The sequence below is a fragment of the Thunnus thynnus genome, chromosome 9, assembly GCF_963924715.1.
Source record: "Thunnus thynnus chromosome 9, fThuThy2.1, whole genome shotgun sequence".
In the NCBI taxonomy this organism is placed as follows: domain Eukaryota; kingdom Metazoa; phylum Chordata; class Actinopteri; order Scombriformes; family Scombridae; genus Thunnus; species Thunnus thynnus.
The window spans coordinates 30,327,122-30,346,772 of NC_089525.1; the positions used below are offsets into that span (position 1 = coordinate 30,327,122).

The 19,651-nt window shown below is 37.9% G+C and overlaps 1 protein-coding gene across 3 annotated transcripts in view; it reads right to left on the reverse strand.

The window, feature by feature from the left end:
* Positions 1-971: 971 nt before the first annotated feature.
* Positions 972-19,651, reverse strand: part of htr4 (5-hydroxytryptamine receptor 4) — a 187,131-nt gene continuing 168,451 nt past the window's right edge. For all 3 annotated transcript variants that reach the window (XM_067600022.1, XM_067600019.1, XM_067600021.1), the window contains one exon: positions 972-9,485. Coding sequence is in view for 2 of the 3 variants with exons in the window: in XM_067600019.1 (XP_067456120.1) it covers positions 9,386-9,485 (100 nt within the window). In the remaining variant the exon portion in view is untranslated. The remainder of the gene's footprint in view (positions 9,486-19,651) is intronic.

Here is a 19,651-nt window from a genome sequence, read left to right on the forward strand (position 1 = left end):
CATTTTTGCTGGCCTGAATTTTTGACTTATGCTGTCGTTTTTCTTTTGAGGACGGGTTGACTCCACATGTCCTGTAAAATGCAGCTGAGACAGACACAGATGGAAGTTTGTGTCCTGTCACATGTACTTGAAATTAATGTTATTTTTTAAAAACCGTAACCATTAACTTTTCCTATCATTGTGTAAATGTGTTTTAACCTAAAACCTCACATACCTTACTATAGTTTATTTGTCATAACCATGATCTTTCCCCAACCTTAACTATTACCTTAGTTACTGTATTGGAGACATCATTTTTAAGTGTTGTCACTGATCATAATCATTCATATCCACGTCCTGTCTGGTTATAGTGTTTGTTTAATAGATCAAGTCAGTCAAAAGGAAAAATAATCAACAATTTTGATAACTGATGTTTAAAAAAGCTATATGTTTGCTAGTTTCAGCTTGTAAAATGCTGCTTTTTTCTGTTGTACATGATTGTAAATTGAAAATCTCTGGGTTTGGACTGTTGGTTGGATAAAACATACAGTTTCACTATGTCATCTTGGGATATGGGAATTATTTTATTGAATAATAAAAAAAAGAAATTTGTCATAATTAAGTTGGTATATAAGTGATAAATACAGAGTGAGAATTTTCACCTCATCAAAGCTGAGATGGTGTGTGATGCTCCTGTTAGTCATCACTCTAGAGTATCTCTGCTAAGAAGAAGCCCTTTATGTGTTTAATCTTTATGAGTTTTCTTTCTGAACTGCTTACTTAATCTTCCGGAGTGCCTCCAAGCCGTCAATGCATCACTTACAAAAGAGGAAACAGAGAGGAAGAGAGAGAGCTTGGCTTAGCTCAGCGAGGAAACAGAAATCGAGTGACGTAAGCACTTTAATGATGTTTTAATTAGCTGGCTAAGTGACGTGCATGCTGCTGTCGAAAGCACAAAGAAAGTCAACACCAGGATTATCAACATCTTTTTAATCTTTAATTAGCCTTTATTGGAACTGTCACATAGCAACAGAAAAAAGTAATACACATTCCAGCTCCCTGAAGGAGAAGCCTTTTAATGTTCTTTTAATACATGAAAATACCCATTTTGTTCTGTCAAAATAAATACTGAAGAGTTTTATAAAAGTTGTTTTTTTTTTGTCAACTTTGGACAGTTTGTGGGATTTTTTTTTCTTTATATACACATTCATGCTGTAAGCTGCAAATATAAATGAATAAATTAAAAAAAAAACAAGATTGAGATGGAAGGGATACAGAGCAGGAGTGACAAAACTTAGGATGTTGCACCGACAGATGGCAGCCGCTGTGGTAGTCCTACTTTGTGCATGTTGTTTTAGATTAGTCAGTGATTGTCAGTCTCTCAATCAGAAGTTACCAAACGGTCTTGGAGCAAAATTAGTGTCTTTTTTGCAAAAATGTGTTAAAAAGTAGGACTTCAACAGTGGCTGCATCCGAGAAAACAATAACTTTACAGAGCTGACATTGAAGGAAGCAGGTAAGATGTTAAAAATATCTCCGAGGGGCTTTTTCATTTTGCAAATGAAAGAAAGGCAAAGAGGCTGCGCTGAGAACCTCAATATCAAATGTTACCTGCAATGTTACAAGAAATACATAATCCAGCATTTGAAAAAATGTCTCACCCACATGTGCAAATGAAATCAGAAACTTGATGATTTCTGGTGAATAAAACTCTTCTACTGACTGGAGTCTCTGTTTTGAAGGAATATTGAACCATCGACTACAATAAATGCTTTCTTTTCCAAAGTGAACAAATGACATTTTGAAGATGAACTCAACATTTATATATCATGGGATACTTGGAGGGCAAAAGGGGCTTTAAAGGCTACAGATTCTGCTCAAGGTAAAGAGGAACGATTGGATTCATAATGGAATTAAATTCGATGGGTTAATTACCTTCCATTCTCCTTTATACATTTATCCAACGATGCACATCATTACAACCCATCACTCATCTCAGAGACATGCTGGAGGAGTGCAGCTTTGCATGGTTGTACAATGTAAATAGAGGACAGATATTTAGCTTAATGTTTGTACTAGATGACTAGATGCGACTTGCCTGCTGACATTTTCCACAAATTTTGATATAAGGTCTGTTGGAAAAAGGAAGAAAACCCCTCAGATACTCATTCTCTGTCAGCTATTTTGTATTGGGGTTGCTCAATCTGACATTTAACAACTGATGTTGCAAACTGAACCTTTGCAATGACACTGAACCTGCCTGCTCTATTCATTAGTTTAGTTTAGTTTGTGATTTCCCACATGTCACAAAATTACTTTCAGTAACCTCCAGAGAAAGGTTACTGTCAGTCAAAGTGGGTGTTTGGGCGTCCAATTTCTTCATTAACCTGCAGTGTGCTTGTGGTTGCTTACTAGAGACCCAACAAGTCCTGAGGCTGCATTGCATTTGGGTGTTTTTTTAAGCTCCTGTGAGCGTCCAGATTGGTTTCTCTGCTTCTTTTATGATGGACTTCTGTCTTTGTGAGAATAATTCCAGCTTTGGAAAGAAGCTCTCGCTCTTTTGTTCCCAGAGACTGCCAACAAAACCTCATGTTCTCCTTTCTGTTTAAGGGTTAGAGCAGTTTTTGGAATAAAACACAATAGCGTTTTCAAGTTTTGATGCCTAGATGATTTTGGGAAGCCAACCAGGCGTCAGAGAGGAGACTCTCTGTGTCGATCTTAATCTTTCTGTGGAACATTGGCAAAGAATTCAGCAAACTCTTTCAGTTGACCACAGCTCACCTCCAGCGCTCTGAGCTCTCACATCACGCTCTGCCTGACCATTATGTACCAACTTTGTGTATCGGATCTCGCTGCTGATCACATGGAAACATCAGATACCTCTAATGAGCCAAAGAGTTTGAGGACTGGCATTGGATTTTACAGAACTTGAATAAAAAATTCCTTCACAGGTGGACGGATGTTCTGACTGTTTCTTTGAAGTAGTGAAAGGAAAAATATAGATTTTGAGCTTTAAAGTCTTTCCATTTGGGGCAGTGGGGTTTCTTCTTACTTCACCTCAGTCTCATTGTACCTGGAATAGCTACATGACCCTTGAATTTCTCAGATGGTTTCCAATTTGAGCGTGCTTGGATTGATTTTTTTTATCTCATGATGTGGCTGGTACGTCTCCAAAAATGGTCTTCTTTACACTTTTTTGGCTCATTAAATTTCATGAAGGTAGGCGAGCTTGAGTTTCCTAATTTTAGACTGTTGAACAGCTTCCCACACAGCACAAACATGCACGCACAAACAACATCACACACAGGAATGGACACACACACACATACTGCCTGACATTAAGCTTCCATAGATATCATGGAAACTGCAGCCGTGAAGGTGGGCGGCTATTTTGCAGCAAAGTAAAGAAAAAAATGGGCAGAATATAGAAAAACAAAAATGCATGACACTCATGCCTCAAAGTCTTCCTCCTTTTATACTCATGGGAAACAACAAACAGATGTTTGCGTGAAAAGAAAACTGTGGGTTCAAAATGCTGAAAACATGAAAAAAAGATGAATCTGCAACCGCTCAGAACTGAAAACGTCTGTGCGGAACGGTATTATTTAGTTTATATTCTGCTTTCTGTGTTTGCAGCCTTTCGTGCCCTTGCTCTGTGGTGAGAGATCATGTTAGTGAAGGACAGAGAGAGGACACAAGGACTTCTTTAAGTCCGCCACAAGGACGCTTTCTTCAGAAAACTACACCATTATTTTATATAGTTGCAGTAATGCCACCAGAAGACTACTACAAAGGAAAGTTGACAATGAGACTTTGCTTAATTTGTCTAATTTTAAGAATTAAAAAAAGGTCCATGATGCTGTTTGAAGCTTTGAATCATTTGTTGGTGCTTTTTCAATCAAATCAATTAACCTTTTCAATCATATAGTGATCCAAACTCTCATTACTTTCAAGCTTTTTGCCCCATAACTGAAATATATAATCAATACTGGGAATCCAAAGTCATTATGAAGCTGAAGCCAGTTAAAAAAAAGTGAAGACATCAAAGCCAACGTTGGTTTAACCAATTTAAGCTACAATTAAATGAGAAATTACATTATTTCCCTATTCTCCACTTTCTTCATTGTTCAGTTTATTACTTGATCATCTCTAATTTTTTATATATATATTGTTATATACACTAAATTGATCAAAATATACACAATTTTTCGTTCCTTGCATTTTAATTAAAAAATGTCAATATTTTTACTCTCTTGGGAAAAGTAATTTCATTACACAATATTTTTTTACAATCCTGAAAAATGGACTGTTTTGTCCCTAAAAAGGTTCAAATAGTAGATTCTGCAGATCAATAGGAAGTTGATTTTACACACTTAGAGTTTAAATTCTTTACAAAGAAAATAAGGAATCTACCGTAATTATCCTAAAAGCATAGATTGGATTGTTGACAATAAATAAAATTGAAATACAGCTAAAGAAACATCCACAGGTTGTTTTTCAAAGGTAAATGATCAATATCTTTAGGAATTACTCTATATGCCATGATAACTTCATAAAAAGTATCAGGCTAAGAGGCACGACACCGATCCTTAAATCACAAAAAAAAGTGCTTGTGCTTCAATTATGGAAGAGATCACAGTTTGAAAGAATGGTGAATTTTTGGAAGAAAAAAAAATCATAAAAGACAAAAACAGTTAATTGTTCATCAATTACAAGAGGAAATATTTCCCATTTTCCAAGAGCATCAGGCAAGATTTAGCATGACAAAGCTGCTTTGGATTTGTACTTGAAATGACTGAATCTGTATAAGAATTTTATATTTTGCATGAATTACTTCTTTTTACCAGTTGTAATTTGAGATACTAACTCCTCTCGTTGTCTCAACTGATGCATTCATGGCCTTTTACCAACCTGTTCTTGTCACACTGAGAATTTAAAATTCCATTAAAATGGCTAAGAAGTTGTTGCTTAAAAAGTTAAAAAACCCCGAAACAAAACAACTGTCTCCACTGACACTGAGGTGCAGCATGTTTCAAGTAAGAACATAATCTGAACCAACTATGGGAAAACACATGAAAGCACAAGGGATTATGGGTAGAAGGGGAAAGATTTTGACATCTGAAAGCCAACAGTTTTTCATGCTTGGAAAATGAGTTTTACACCACAATACTGAGGACTTTCCACAGTGTGGGCTTATAAGCAGCTATTCCCTATTGTGTTTTTATCAGCTGTTGTGAACACCAGATGGTTTATTTGTGTCAATTTGTTTCGACTCTCCTCCTCTATAGATTCAAACCTGTTGGGATGTTGGGATATCAGAGCTCTGTCCATTACACCAGATACCTATTAGGTTATTTGTCTTCAGTCTTACAGGTCCAGTGTCAAGCCACAAGTACGGCAACCACTGTGCTGAAGTGACATTGAGCAAGACACAGAATCCTCATGGGCTTTAAAGTGATATTTTTGAGTATCAAACATACCTCTCATAGGTTTGAAAAGTGGCTGTAAAAGCAGGTCTACCCCTTTCAGAAAGGCGGTAGTCTGGATTTCAATGATGACCACTTTCCAGAGCAGCAAATAGGATCAAAACATCCATAGAAACTTTTCAAACCACTCTAGCAGCATATTCCACTTTTCTGTTGCTCATTCGTATGTTAGGTATGTTCCAGTTGCAAAATATGGCTAAATATACCCATCCTTGATAACCCATAAACTGTCATTTTCTTGCAAATGATAAGTGTTTGGAACATACTGAGCACACAGATGGACAGCTGAAAACTGGATTATGCTGCAGCATTTCTGCAGACATTTAGATACTTTAAGTTCACCGTGAATCACTATTTCAATCCATTATAGCCCTCATCATTTCTAGCTGACCTCCTTGGCTGTTCAAACCTATATGGTGAGTGTTTGACACTCAAAAATAGATCTTCAGTCGAGTATTATTTTAAAAGTTATGGGTATTCATGTCTAGCTCAAATACAATTCAGCATGGCAAATAGTTGCCAGCAGATTAAAATTAGCTGTAGAGTAACTCTCAACATTTATATTTAATATTGTATGCTCCTTCACAAATAAATCAGATAAATCAAATACTGGAAATATTGATTGTGTGGGGTAAATGCGGTGCTTCTATGACACTGAAATATCATTATTATTGGCCCCTGCTCTTATAAAGTCCTCTCTTTTTAGTATATGGCTTAAAATGAGGGGATTTCTTTGTCTACAAATAAACTTTTCTTATGTTTTATTAAAGAATTGAAGCTAGTTGAAGTGTGTTTCTGATGTATGTATCTGGAGTAACATGAGAGTCATTTTCTGAAGTTTCGGCCTAGATTGGATATTTCATCTGAACCGCGACTTCTTAATCCTAAAGTGGGTCAATGGGCTCGTCTCTATGAGGGTTTGTGATTACCTCTCCTGCCCAGTGTCTCCAGTCAAGAGCTTTTTGGCTTTCCTTTGTGCCAGTGCTCCAGTGTTCAGTGTTTTCATCTGATTATCTGATTTGAGAGGGCTCTGTTTGTTCATATAAAAACAAGGTCATTCCTGTACTGTTTTTTTTTTTTGCCATCTTGTGAAAAAAGTACCTTTCCAAAACTTTAACCTTTCATGAACTAAGAAAAACTGCCTTGAATGGGTTTAACAACTATGCATTTTTGAGTCGGTTTTTAAAAGAGCTTTTTAAAATCAGCTGTTTTACATCTTTGCAATAAATTAAACATGTTAGCAAGTCACACGTCTGTGAAGTCAGTTACCTGTTCAAACATCCAGCCGACACTCACCAACATTAATTTGGAGTCGTGTTTGTGTCCACTTAATAAATCTCAGTCCAATATTCGCTCTCCTTTCAGCTCTGGTTTGGTCTACATCAACTTCTGAGAAAAATATCTGTCTCTTTAGCTGATAGAGTTTCCACTTTCTTCACCAGCTAGTCTCTATTTTTACTGTACTGGGCAGGTAGCTTACAGTTGGTTGCTGCTTGTGAGCACTCAGATTATGGAAGCAAATCATAAATGTGATGTAAAACCAAAAGAAAAAAGGCTATAAAGCTTTATAGAGCTGCAGAGTTTTTGATAATTCTCTCTGGGTTCATCACTGCAACTGACCCCTTCACATTATAAAGTCATTTGATCCATTATTAATATAAAACATATTAAGGGTAGAAGATACTGGGTTTGCCATTATAAATCTTCCATTATCTGTCATTTTTCCTGCAATTTTACTGTATACAGAGGTAAGCACTGTAAAAGCATCTTCATCCATTTTTCTTGCTGTTAACCTGCATTAAAAGTCCAGCAATTCTTTCTTCAGTGCTACAAGATGCAGGAATAAAAGAGTAAAAGTCTCGACCAACCCTTTTCAACTTTAACATCTGAAAAGAGAGCAAAGCCTCTCTGAGCAGTTCCCCTTGGTTAAAAAGGCAAAAGAAGAACAGCAAGTCAGCGAGCAGCCAAGAAATATGTTAAAGGAATACTTTGACATTTTGGGAAATATGCTTATTTGCTTTCTAGCTGAGAGTTAGATGAGAAGATGGATGCCACTGTCATCCGTAAGATGATTAGTTCAGCTTAGCATAAAGACTGGAAAAAGAGAGAAGCAGCTCTGTCCAAAGGTTAAAAAAAAGATCTAGAAGTCCAACACATAAACCTCCATAAAACTGTAGCTTGTTGTATTTACACTTTCATTTCTGTACAGATTAAACAAAAGAGATTTAATGTGTTTAATTAGTGACATTAAAGTTTGTGGAACTGTATTTGGATTGTTTTTTTTTGTTTTTTTACCTTTGGACAGAGCTACATAATTCCAAAATTGTCAAACTATTCCTTTAAACTTCTACTATGGCTAAAAGTGCAGGAGAAATTTGTAGAACATCATGTGATTGACTTAATGTGGACGTTTCCCTACAATGTTTTTCATGTATTCAAGTGGCAGGAACTTTAATTAATACTATGTGGAGCGTAGCAAGTAATCATAGTGAGTAAGTAGCAAAATGCAGCCTTTGGGGGGCCAGTAAGAGACCTTCTGAATAAAGTTGTTTAGAGGACACAAAGAGAGGATCAATTGCTGGGGAACATCACAGGAAAGGAACTGTATTTTTGTTTTTTTTTAAAAAAGCACAAGGTTATATTATGTGTACAGGTAAACAGCTGGCTTTAGTGTTCTTTGTCTCCATGAAAATAAACATGTGGAAACATTTCTGGCACATTCTTTGACATGGCCTCCGAAGCAAGCAGAGGCAGAAGGAACATATGGAATGTCGAGATGGAGTGGGAACAAAACAGCTCGGGATGATGAGAAAGAGTGTTTCATATATACTGACATCACACATGAGGGCATGTACACACACACACGCACACACACATTGAGAAGCACGGTCGTATGAAATGGGATCACCCTGGAAACACACATACAGACACACGCACACACACCATAACCATGCACGTATTGCTCCAACATCATCATGAACACGGAGTGTGAGCTAGCAGCCTCTATAATAATGCACTTCGACAGTTTAGGTCAAGGATTGAACGCAGCCTTGCAACCACATTTTTCCTTTCAGCTTTGTGAGGATTTAGCAAAGCTGAGAGGCTTCGACCTGGGACACAAACAGGTTCTTCGGTTTTGTGTCAAGGCAAACACACTTGATGTTTAGCAAAAGGAATACTTTTCTAAACTCTTCCTCTTTTCATAAATAACACTTGTTTTAAAAGCTCATTTTTACGCAATTATTACACTCGTCATACAACAGCAACCTTCTCGAATCTATCGTCATCTGTATGATTTTGCACTGGAAAATAACAGGGAGCATCGTATAATAATCAGGGATAGGTCCACTGTTTGGAATATCAAATAGCTTTGGCAACATAATTTGCTTCTATGACTCCCCAACGCAGTCATTAATCACATCTCGTGCTTTGAAAATCTCCTGCATGCTCCACCGAAGCTGCTGGTTCTCCACAAGCCAACCTGGACTTCACAAAGAGTGACTGCAGGCCTCAACATCCCACGTGCAGATGGGATCGCAGTCGCGTTCTGGTTCAGTTCGACTGGGCCAGCTCAGTCTCTGTGGACAAGCAAGCAGGAGAACTAGCAGAAGAGAACCAGCATCAGAGAGAGAGACAGAGAGAGAACTGGTTTTGCTTCAGTCTACCAGGTCCGTGCCGCCTTTTAAGACCACAGATCGAGTTTTGGCTGAGCTTTGAAACCAGATGCACATCTGGCAAAGTCACATTCCTCGTCTGGATCCCCCTTAAGTCCCATCAAGGCTCCAGTTTGGAGCATTCGTATCATCTGTGCTGGATTTCAGCTCCGGGCGAGTGAAGGCTGTGATGTGTTTTCATCGGCTCCTGTGGTGACGGTGGGAGAACCGAAGTTGTTGGAGATGTGACGGCGGAGTCGTCGTTGGTCACAAGCAGGACTCGTTGGACTCTGTGTTGATGTGTAGAGACTTTTTCTCCGGACTTTTTTTCTGCTCCATGTGGTTCCCGTTGTGAAGGACAGAATACCTGAGAGAAAACAGAGAAGGAGGGGCAGGGAGAGAATAAATATCAAAGACTTAAAGTGGCATTATGTAATTTATGACCTTTACCTACTGACAACCAACCAACAAAACACAAAATAATTGACTGGTTCATTCGATCTGACAGAAACACACGATGAAAAGATAAAATAACAAGATATTGTGGTGAAAAGAGAGATTTGAAAGATATCAACCACCTTCAAAAGCCCTTAACACCTATTGTGGAAATCTCTCTCATCTTGCAGCAAACTTCAAACAAGTATTATCACGCAGTGTCTTATTATTTTAAGGAATAATTAAAGAAGATAACACTTGTTGCTTTGCTCTGACAACAATTAAAGATAACTACTGAAATGACCCCCGTCACCACCAAAAAGGAAGAAAGATAACAAAGGAAAACTCACTTTAATTAAGTCACAGAAAGAAATGAAATGATAAAAAATAAAATAACTGACAGAAAAGGTAAAACCTGTAGAAAATGAAAAAGGGTAATTTAATTAAATCATGACATATTTTACTGTATTAATTACATTAATGATCCCCTAAGAAAAAAAGCAAAGATTGTTCTGCTTCTCTTTTTCTTTTGAGGAGTACTAACATTTTCATATTTTCAACTGACTACACCTTTTTTTTTTATTTTGAGCCTCTACCAAAGGAGATGTCCATATATGGTGAATGTAAATCTCTGCTAAATGACAGAGATGTTCAACTGCAGTAAAAGTACACTTTTAACAACCTGCATTCATTTTTCCCCTTTAGAGTAAAGTAGAAGAAATTACACATATTTTAAGGACATGATAAATGTTTTGCATAACATAAGCATATTGTTAAAGATGAATAATAATAGTCATACCAAAACAAAACGAAAGCCATATAATCTACAGTTGCGCTTTCTAGAAGCAGATCAGACTTGCTCATCTGTGTGTTGGGCCGACAGCACAACTTTCTACAAACCCCCTATGACTTGCTTTCCAATATGAATTTTTTATACATTTCAATCTCAAGGGGCTTTACAATCTATCCTCCATCCTTTATCCTGAGACCCATCTTCAAAAAAACTTTGAAGATGAAAAAAATGGAAGAAACCTCAGGAAGAGCAGCAGAGGAGGGACATGCTGTAGATGTTGTGTGTACAGAATAGACCAGATAACAAAATTACAGAAATACAGCACAGACAAACAGGATTACAGAATTAAAGCTGTATTGACAACATATATAAAGACTAAACGTTATTGCTAATATTATTAGTATCACCTTGTATGATTATTGACTGTCTATCTTGTTTTTAAAGGGGTAAAGGGTTAAAGCCATTCCATCCCAGGAAATTTGCTCCAGAGATTGACGGTGATAAAGAGAGAAAACTTCACAATGTCAAACTTTGGTGGCAGAAAATCTGACGGCAGCAAACGCATCCGATGTCCTACTTTGGTTCAGGGATGTAACAAAGCTCAACAGAAAAGTCAAACTTGTGTAATATATTCATCTGTATTTCAAAAAGCCAGCGATCCTCCAAACCACATGTGCTGAAGCAACCGTTTACCACTTGAACACAGACTGAAGTAAAGTTGAATACAACAGTAGAATAATAAAAATAACAATCCAAGATTACCAACATTACAATCAATCATCCAACCTGTCGCCTTCCTCCTGCCAAACAGTTTAGACTCGAGAGCCCTTTGTAAAGAGATAATTCACTTAGTTAAAGCCGCATAACATGCTTCTGATGGAAAGTGAGTCACTTCTTAACATTGTCTGATCCCTGATTACTGGAAAAGTCATCATGCAGTCTGGGTTACAGGAGGATGATCAAGAGAAGTTGTCAAAGCCGACCGCAGTTTGACTTCTTTACGAGACGTTAGTGGGACTGGAACAAGCGATAGTAAAAACCAGACAGAGGGGGCAGAGACGGTAACCTGAACATCTGAAAGGGTTTTAATAAACTCTGCTTCAGTGTTTCATGCATCACAATTACCTAATGTGTTCAAAATTTTAAAAAATAAACGCTGAATAGAAATACACACGTTCCCCATTCTGACCCTGTTTTGAATTCTGTCATACATGATAAATGTACAAAGGAGCAAATTTATGTTTTCATTTTATGGTTGTTGTATGTTTTAGTCATCTAGCTGAAGGTTTGGAGTGATGTATTTGAGAATAATAGGAAAATAATTTTGATTTGTGGGCATGAACGAACAATCTGACGTCATCACGAGGAGGCTAAAGCTCTGGCTCCTGTCTTACATGGAGCATTTCTACATACATTCACCTCAAGTTTTAGACGTTTGACTATGTTTAACATAAACGTACAAAATCATAACAGTATAAAAATAACAGAAGATCACAAAAAGCACGATATGTCCCCTTTAATAAGAAGAGGGTGCTGCTCCCTTGCACTCCTCTTTCACCAGTACAACACTACTCCCTCCAGCCCCCGACAACTCTGAGATAAGCATCAGAAAATTGACTGATGCATGGAAGACATTTAAGTTGATTCCAGTACACAACAGGAAGTGCTTTATATGACCGAATAACCAATAAGGCACTTGCTTGTCGATGTGTTGATTGAAAGAGTCAAGGTTAACATGGAGAAACATAATTGGTTATAACATAAATTAATTTTTTTATGCTAAACTAATTCATCCAAAAAGGCAATTCCATATCGACAGAAAAATCTACTGAAAATAATCTGACAAAACAAGCATTTACAGTAGTGGCACCAAGGATGAATGTGACATTAGTGCACAACAACAGCCAGTGCAGCTCTTCTCAAGAGCAGGAAGCACATTTGTTAAAATCAACTATAAGAGAAACCCATTTGGCAGCCATAATTGTGTCGTCTATAGGCTTCACTGCATTTGAATGAGAGGGATGATTGTCTGTGGTACACATGCAAGTATACAGATATTTATTTATTCGCACGTGCTTATGGGATTACATAAAAGTAAATGATTATGTACAATTTGGGTAGACACATTTGTGTGTACGTACACTACAGAGGTCTCACCGCGGGCTAAAACCATTACGAGCTGTTTACACAAACACTCTGACCAAAGACACTTCCTGCTGCCAAACTGGCCATGAAATATACCTTCCAGACAGCCTGGAACATTTAGGGCTTTGCAAAAGGAAACAGGCTACAAATTCTTGCCAGAGCGGAACCCAAAATTGCTGCCACATTGTGGCGTTAAAGCCTCAGCTGGCTTGACTGAGGATCTGTGAGAGTGACGCCACAGCTGCTGCTTTGCTCTTTGGTGTAAACAAAGGTTTTGAATTGAACTGGAGGCCTGCTGGGGGTAGCTATTTTTGATGCATTGTTGATCTTTAATTTATTAAACCTCATATGATTAACATCCATTTGGCTAAACATTCAGATGCACTGCGTCATGTAAGCAGTAAATTATGGTCATTTAGTACTTTGCTGCATTAATTTTGATGGTTTGTACACCAAACATTCATGCTCAAGTGCTTCATGCATCACAAGATTGAAATGATGTAGAGAATAGATGATGCTGCCATCTGTGGAGTGATGTGACAGCACACCAAATGGCAGGGGGGGCTGGCAAAAACAAGGGAACTCTTAAATATGGAGAAACACATCACAGCAACTCCATCAAAAAGCATCAACAACTTTTATGTTACATTCAGCATATTGTCATTGTGTGATTATTAGGTTTTCATATAAACTGAAGGATTAAATGCTCTTTCATGGCTTCAGAAAACTCTGCTACCTAAAACTGAATTGTATAAATTGTGTACTGTCATGAATCTTAAGGCTGTTTTCCTTATTTCATGAAAAGTTGATATTTTGGACAGTTGACATGGTTTTCACTGGACTGCAACAGTATGATATAATGTAAGATAATGTAAAAAATGAATTAGCCTTGTTTTCTACAATAAAATACTGCTTTTGTGTATAATTTGTAGCACTTGAATCTGGAACAGTTTCATATAAGTTTATATTATTATTGTATTATCACCAGCTTTAGCAGGGGTGGATGTGGTTTGGACCAACAAATTATACATTTTTACCTTTTTATTACCATTAGATTGATTATTTTAACAATTGCACTAAAAATATCAATTTTAACAACAATGAAATTAATATTTCTTTTCAAAATGAAGAAATCATAATATCCATAAAATAAGTCTGATACATAGATCTACATTATCAACTTCATTTCCTATGAACTACACTAACATACTGTATAAAATATACCAGGTAAAAGTCAGGTGGAAGTTTATAGTTCTGATTTCCATACATAATGATATATATGAGTGGAGAAAACTACATTTCTTAAGTCTCATTAAAGACTAAACTCATACACATAAAAGCAAAAGCTTTACTAACAATGTTGACACACAGACATATTGTATGTATTATTATACATGTACATAACTCTAAGAAAGACTGTTAGCGTGTTCATGTGAAGGTTTTTTTTTTCTTGGATGAAATGAAAATTTGGAGCAGGACATGTGGCTGGATCCATCCTGTATTTATTCGTGGTTTTGTTTGTACACAGCTGAGCCAACAGGCCAACTGGCATAACGGGAGACAGGATGGAGATTTGTTTAATGAGGCCAGAGGGATAGACAGAAGGCCCGGATTACACACAGACTAAACATTTCTTCATATTTTGGGCAGCAATGTGGCGAACATTCCCATGATGAAGCGCCTTTTAGCAGGACTGTGAATGTGCTGTATAACTGACCCTGACCACTGATGTCCCTGTGAGGAGTTGGAAAGGAGAGAGATATATGGTGTAAGTCCAAATGACATTTGAAGATGCACCTTCAAATCTTATTGGCAGAGTGCAAACACTGTATCCCACACTTGCAAAGCTGATAAATAACAGTTAATGTTTGCCTGAAGTTCAATTTCTTTGATTTCTTGTCCTCGCTTTATTTGGTGACTGTATGAGGGGAATTTCATTGAGAACAAATAACACAGTCCTCTTATAAACCATCTACAAAGGTCAGTACAGTGGAAGGAGAACACTGCTAGAAGAGATTTACACTGTCCTCCTGTGTGTCTAGATGAAAACGCTACGAGGAAAGTCAGCACTTCAAAGGGTGAATTGGAATAAAAAAGATTAAAGAGACATATTTTCATTTCCAAAATGTGAAAGAGAACAGTTTTCACATTCTCAAGGGTCACAGCCTTGTTTTTACTCTGACCATCAGGCAATTTTTACTTCATCCAAAGAAATTCAAAAAAAAGTTTCAAAGGCACCACGGTCAATTTCTAAACCACAGAAGCAAAGTAAGGGTAATTTTAAAAAGTTAAGACATCACTAAAACTAGTCTTGGTGATAAGTAAACCTTTAAGTATGTCTGTACTTTTCTTCTTTTCTCAACCTATGCAGACAAACAACTATACTTCTTTGATGTGTGTGTTTCTGGGCTTTTTAATCAATATTTAAATAAAAGTAAAGAGTGTTGTAAAAGTGAAAGTTTCATCCTTCTCTCCAACACATGTATTTAACTCATTAAAAGCAGAAATCATAAACTTGGCTGTTTTCATGATTTAATAAATCATCCTCTGAATACACAACCTAATCATACGATGGTTATTGGTTGTTATTGTTGGCAGTTACACAATCCCTGCACACAGCATGACTGTGGACTTTTACAGTCTTAAAATAATGTAAAGTTTTACCTTTATTCATCATTTTCTGAACACTGGGATCTTTTCTAAACTAATCCAATGACTGCTTAGATGCCCTTGAGCACCTAAGCAGTCATTGGATTAGTTAAATGTATGCGGTCGGTGACATGATGATATATACTACAAGATGATGGAAATTTGTCATTTCTCAGAGATTGTACTATACCATTTATCTTGAGGTAGCACTTTGATATCACTTTAGTCTCTGGTTGCATTTGTCCACTGTTGGCAATGATGCAAATCACTGAGCGGGTCTTCTTCATGGCAATATTGGATTTACAAGACTTTTACATGGTTTGATCTCTTTAGGTCCAATGAAGGGAAATCTTATAGTGATATTTTTGACAATAGAGGGCATCCAACTGTGTTGCAACAGTTAGAGGAAAGTCTTTTCCCTGTGCACAAGCCAGATCCATAAAAAAATGGTTTTCCCAGTTTGGTGTGGAAGAACTTGTGGCCTGCACACTGAATCGCTTTTGACTTTCCTTGTATCCCTGTCTTTGAGGGAAATATTATTGTTACAGTGTTACAACTGACTGCAAGCCCGGCTGCTTAGAGTATCTCACATATTTTGTAGGCCTGGGATGGGTTGATGGTAAACCTCTGGAATCAACGGCTCCTCCATTTAGTGTGACAGAAGATGACACATTTTCTGACGGCTATCTGTGCTGATTTGCAGCCTGAAAATGTAAATGATGACTTGCAAATTTGCAAAAGCACAACTGAGCAATATTTGTCATTTAAACAAATTCTTCTATTTACCATTTGCAGGACTGACAGCAGAAATGAATGTCTGCAGGGGTTGCTGAAAGTGTGATTGCATCCTTTTCTCATGCAGTTCTCCACAAGTGATCCAATCTTCCACTTCTAAAAGCTATGGACTGCCAACAACTCTCCGTCTTGATGACCACTCTAAGTCTCTCACCCTCTCTCCGCTTCCTCTAATCACGTACTCTGCCTCTCTCACTGTCTCCACTTCTTCTGATGATCCCACACTGTCTGAAATACAATAATTGATCATCACAATCAGGGAGCCTTTCCTTTCTTTTCCTGTACTCCGTGTCAGGGGTCTGTTTCTGTCCCGCCGGCCACCTACCAAGACAACAAGTGGTCTGCATGTCTAGATGCACAAGCAACCAACTGAGAAATTAGAGCTCACAACCCACTGTGATGCTGATGAAAGGAGAGGAAGGAGGAGGGGGGAGAGAGAAGGACAGAAGAGGTCAGGATAAGAGGGGGGTGGAGGAGAGGAGGAAGGACGATAAAGATGAGATGAGTACAATAGAGCAGAATTTGAACAGAAAGGAGATTATGCAGTTTCAAGCTAACTACAATAAAAGGGAGACTTTTATTCAAAATATAGTCACAGTTTACACTCATGAAGGAAGTTTGCTTGTAGCTAAGCAAGAAAAAAGAGCAAGATGACTTTCAAAGACTTTTGAAAAATAAATATATATTATACATAAAACCCTCAAAGAATGCACTCCTCTGAACTTGAAGGACGATTTGTTTTCAACTTGTAAACCCAGAAATGTGCACAGGTACAGTAAGCAAAAGCATCTTGAGTCACTGTTTTCCTGAGGTAAATTGAATTACAGTAAGTGTCATCACCTCAATTACAGTAACACTGAGTAAGGGTTTTTTGTTACAGGGTGGTTGGAAAGAGAAATTGAGAAAGGTCTAAAAGAGGAGAGCAGAAAGGAAATGATTTAATACAAAATCAGGTCAGGAACATTTAGTGTTCGCAATCTTGTGACCTGCAAGAGTTTATATGACTAGACATCAATCTGCACCCCTGTCCAAGATAAAATAAAAAATAAAAATAAAAAGATATGGTGGCAATAACTCAGGCAGAAGATCCAAAACATAATGACTATATGAGGATAAAATGCTGGCTGGGACTCCAGAGTCCAAAAGTTCAAAAAGATCAAATAAAAGTTTACTGTTGGTCAGTGCAAAAGCGACATTGCTGACACCAGGTCTACAGAAGGAATCAGAAAGTTGGCCTTTCATGGGATTAAATCTTACTGGCTACTTTTCTTCCTCTCCTGCTGGATGAGGCTGGTCTAAAGACACGTCAGAAAGCATTAAGGAGAGCCGAGAGATTATTAGCCACTCTGCACCAAGCAAACAGAAGAAGAAGAGAAGTGAAATGATGAAGGAATGCGGCTGCACATCTGCACCGTGTTGTTTCCACAGTGATGGAGCACCATGAAAATTTCATATATGGTCTGAGGGATCGAGGTGAGGGTTTGATGAGAAACTGGGCTGAGCTACTACACAATGAAAAGTTTTGTAACTTTCCTCAAAACTTTACACAAATGTTACTGAAGAAGGCTTGTGACTGAAAGCTAGCACTGTCAAAACCCCACAGCAGCCAGAAATAGTGGGTAAGAAAGCTGAATTAGAAGCCAACTCCACCCTCCAAGCTAAAATTTCTAACTTTTTGCATTATTAATTGTGAATAAACAAATTAGTAGTTATAATATGAAATGGAGTCTCTCACAGAGAATTATCAGCAGCTCTGCAGCTCTAAGGAGCTTTTAACCCTCTTTCAGCTTCATTTTTTAATATAACCATCAATCATCAACCTCATTTCAACAGCAGCAGGCAGCTGCAAACAAACTCTGACAAACCTGCTGTGCACCACCTGCCCAACATTAAATAGCAGACAGACAAAGTTAGCAACTAGCTGGTGAAGAAGGTGGAACATCCAGCAGCTAAAGAGCCAGGTATTTTTTTCTCAGGAGCTGGCAGAACTCAAATCAGAAGTAAAAGTGCAGTGAATATTAGACTTTTAATTATCAGGTGGACACAAACATGACTCCAGTGGGATGATAATGTTGCTCTGTGTATTTAGGCTATATTTGCTTGCGAACATGGTTGCCATATCAATTTTGTGAGGTGATAGTACGTCAAGATTAGTGTCTATCTGCTTGTTTTTGAAATTTTCCAGGACTCTAGTGGTCAAAAATTCATACATACAGTTTGAAGTCATCTGGTTTGCTTTGATCTACAGTGCAGACAGGACGACTTGCTACTGTAGCGAGCACCATGGTGAACGAGCTAACCCCCTAGCAAGCAAATTACTACCTGAGTGGTTTTTACCTGCTTGGTGGGAGATTCCTGTGTTAGGCTAGCCTTCACAACAACTTTAAGAGCTTGATAGAGTTTGATACGTCAAAATCAACTATTGACTTTTTGTGACATAAAGGTTCTGCCCTTGAGATGGACTTATAGGACTGAAAGTAAACAAGAAACATAATGTAGCTTGCTCACAGTTAGCTCACTAGCTAACTTTTATAAGCACCGCCATTTAGACAATGACACCACCGTGCACTGCTACTGCATGTGGAGCAGCTCTGGAGATTCAGGGCTGAAGCGACATCAAACTTTCATATGAACTTCTAGTTCAGCTTTAAATTTAACAATGTGAATTTGGAAGAAGATCAAAAAAGCAAGGATGAAAAAAGTTTTTTGGTTTGGTCAAGTTTCCCTGGATAGAGACTTTAAAAGTAGCTCATCTTGTCCTGCAGTGCACTAGAAACGTAAATGCCAGGTAAGAATTTGGAGCAGTTCAGAGAATAATATCCTGCTGAGAGGACAACTTCTCAGAGCCTGACTTGCATATCCCAACATCAGCTGCTCTGCTGATCAGAATATAAAACACCACAGTCTTCCACATCTTCCCCGTCAACCTCTCGTTAGGATCTAATGACAGTCAGCTATCCCGCTGAGCTGTGTGGGATTAGATGGCACAGAGGAGCACGCTGTGCAAAGCGTCACTCGTTGCAAACAAAAACTTCCTTCCCTTTACTGTCACAGTGATACCATCTGCAATTTCAAGCTTAGTTTCAGAGACAGAGATGGGGGGGAGTGAGGGTGTCCGTCATTACCCTGGCAGCGTTTGTATCAGGGCACTGCTTTAGAGTGTAGAGGTATTAAGATGGACGCTTTTGATTCGGCCTGTTATGTTATGTTTTTTCCTTTCTTCTTCCTTGATAAGAGGTTTTAAACTATGTGGAGTTCAATCTGACGAGTCCTCGGCTGAGCAATTCTGAGCGCAGCAAGGGTGATGAACCTGGGCTATCTCAATGAAAAAGTTTCGTCAAAACAGAAACAGTTTCATCAGAAATGAACCTTTTACTGAAAACTGTGACTCCACACAGTCAACAATTTGGGCACAAAGGAAGAAAATGTTTTTATATATGAGGACTGGTGGCACTGTTCTTATCTCCAGTACACATAAATGTGTCCTTCACTGATTGACTTATTTTGTCTTTAGCTTTCAACTCTCTATTTTCTTTAAAAAACATTATAAATCTGTCTTTTGAGTATTAAATACTGGGGATGTTGATCCTTATGCTTTTCACAGATCGAGTAATTGGACAGAGAAGAAATCTAATGAGCTGGCCCGAATATTAGATGACCCTGATTATAAGAGGTTCAGTTTTTGTGAATGACCCCCGTCTCTTACTGTATCAAGG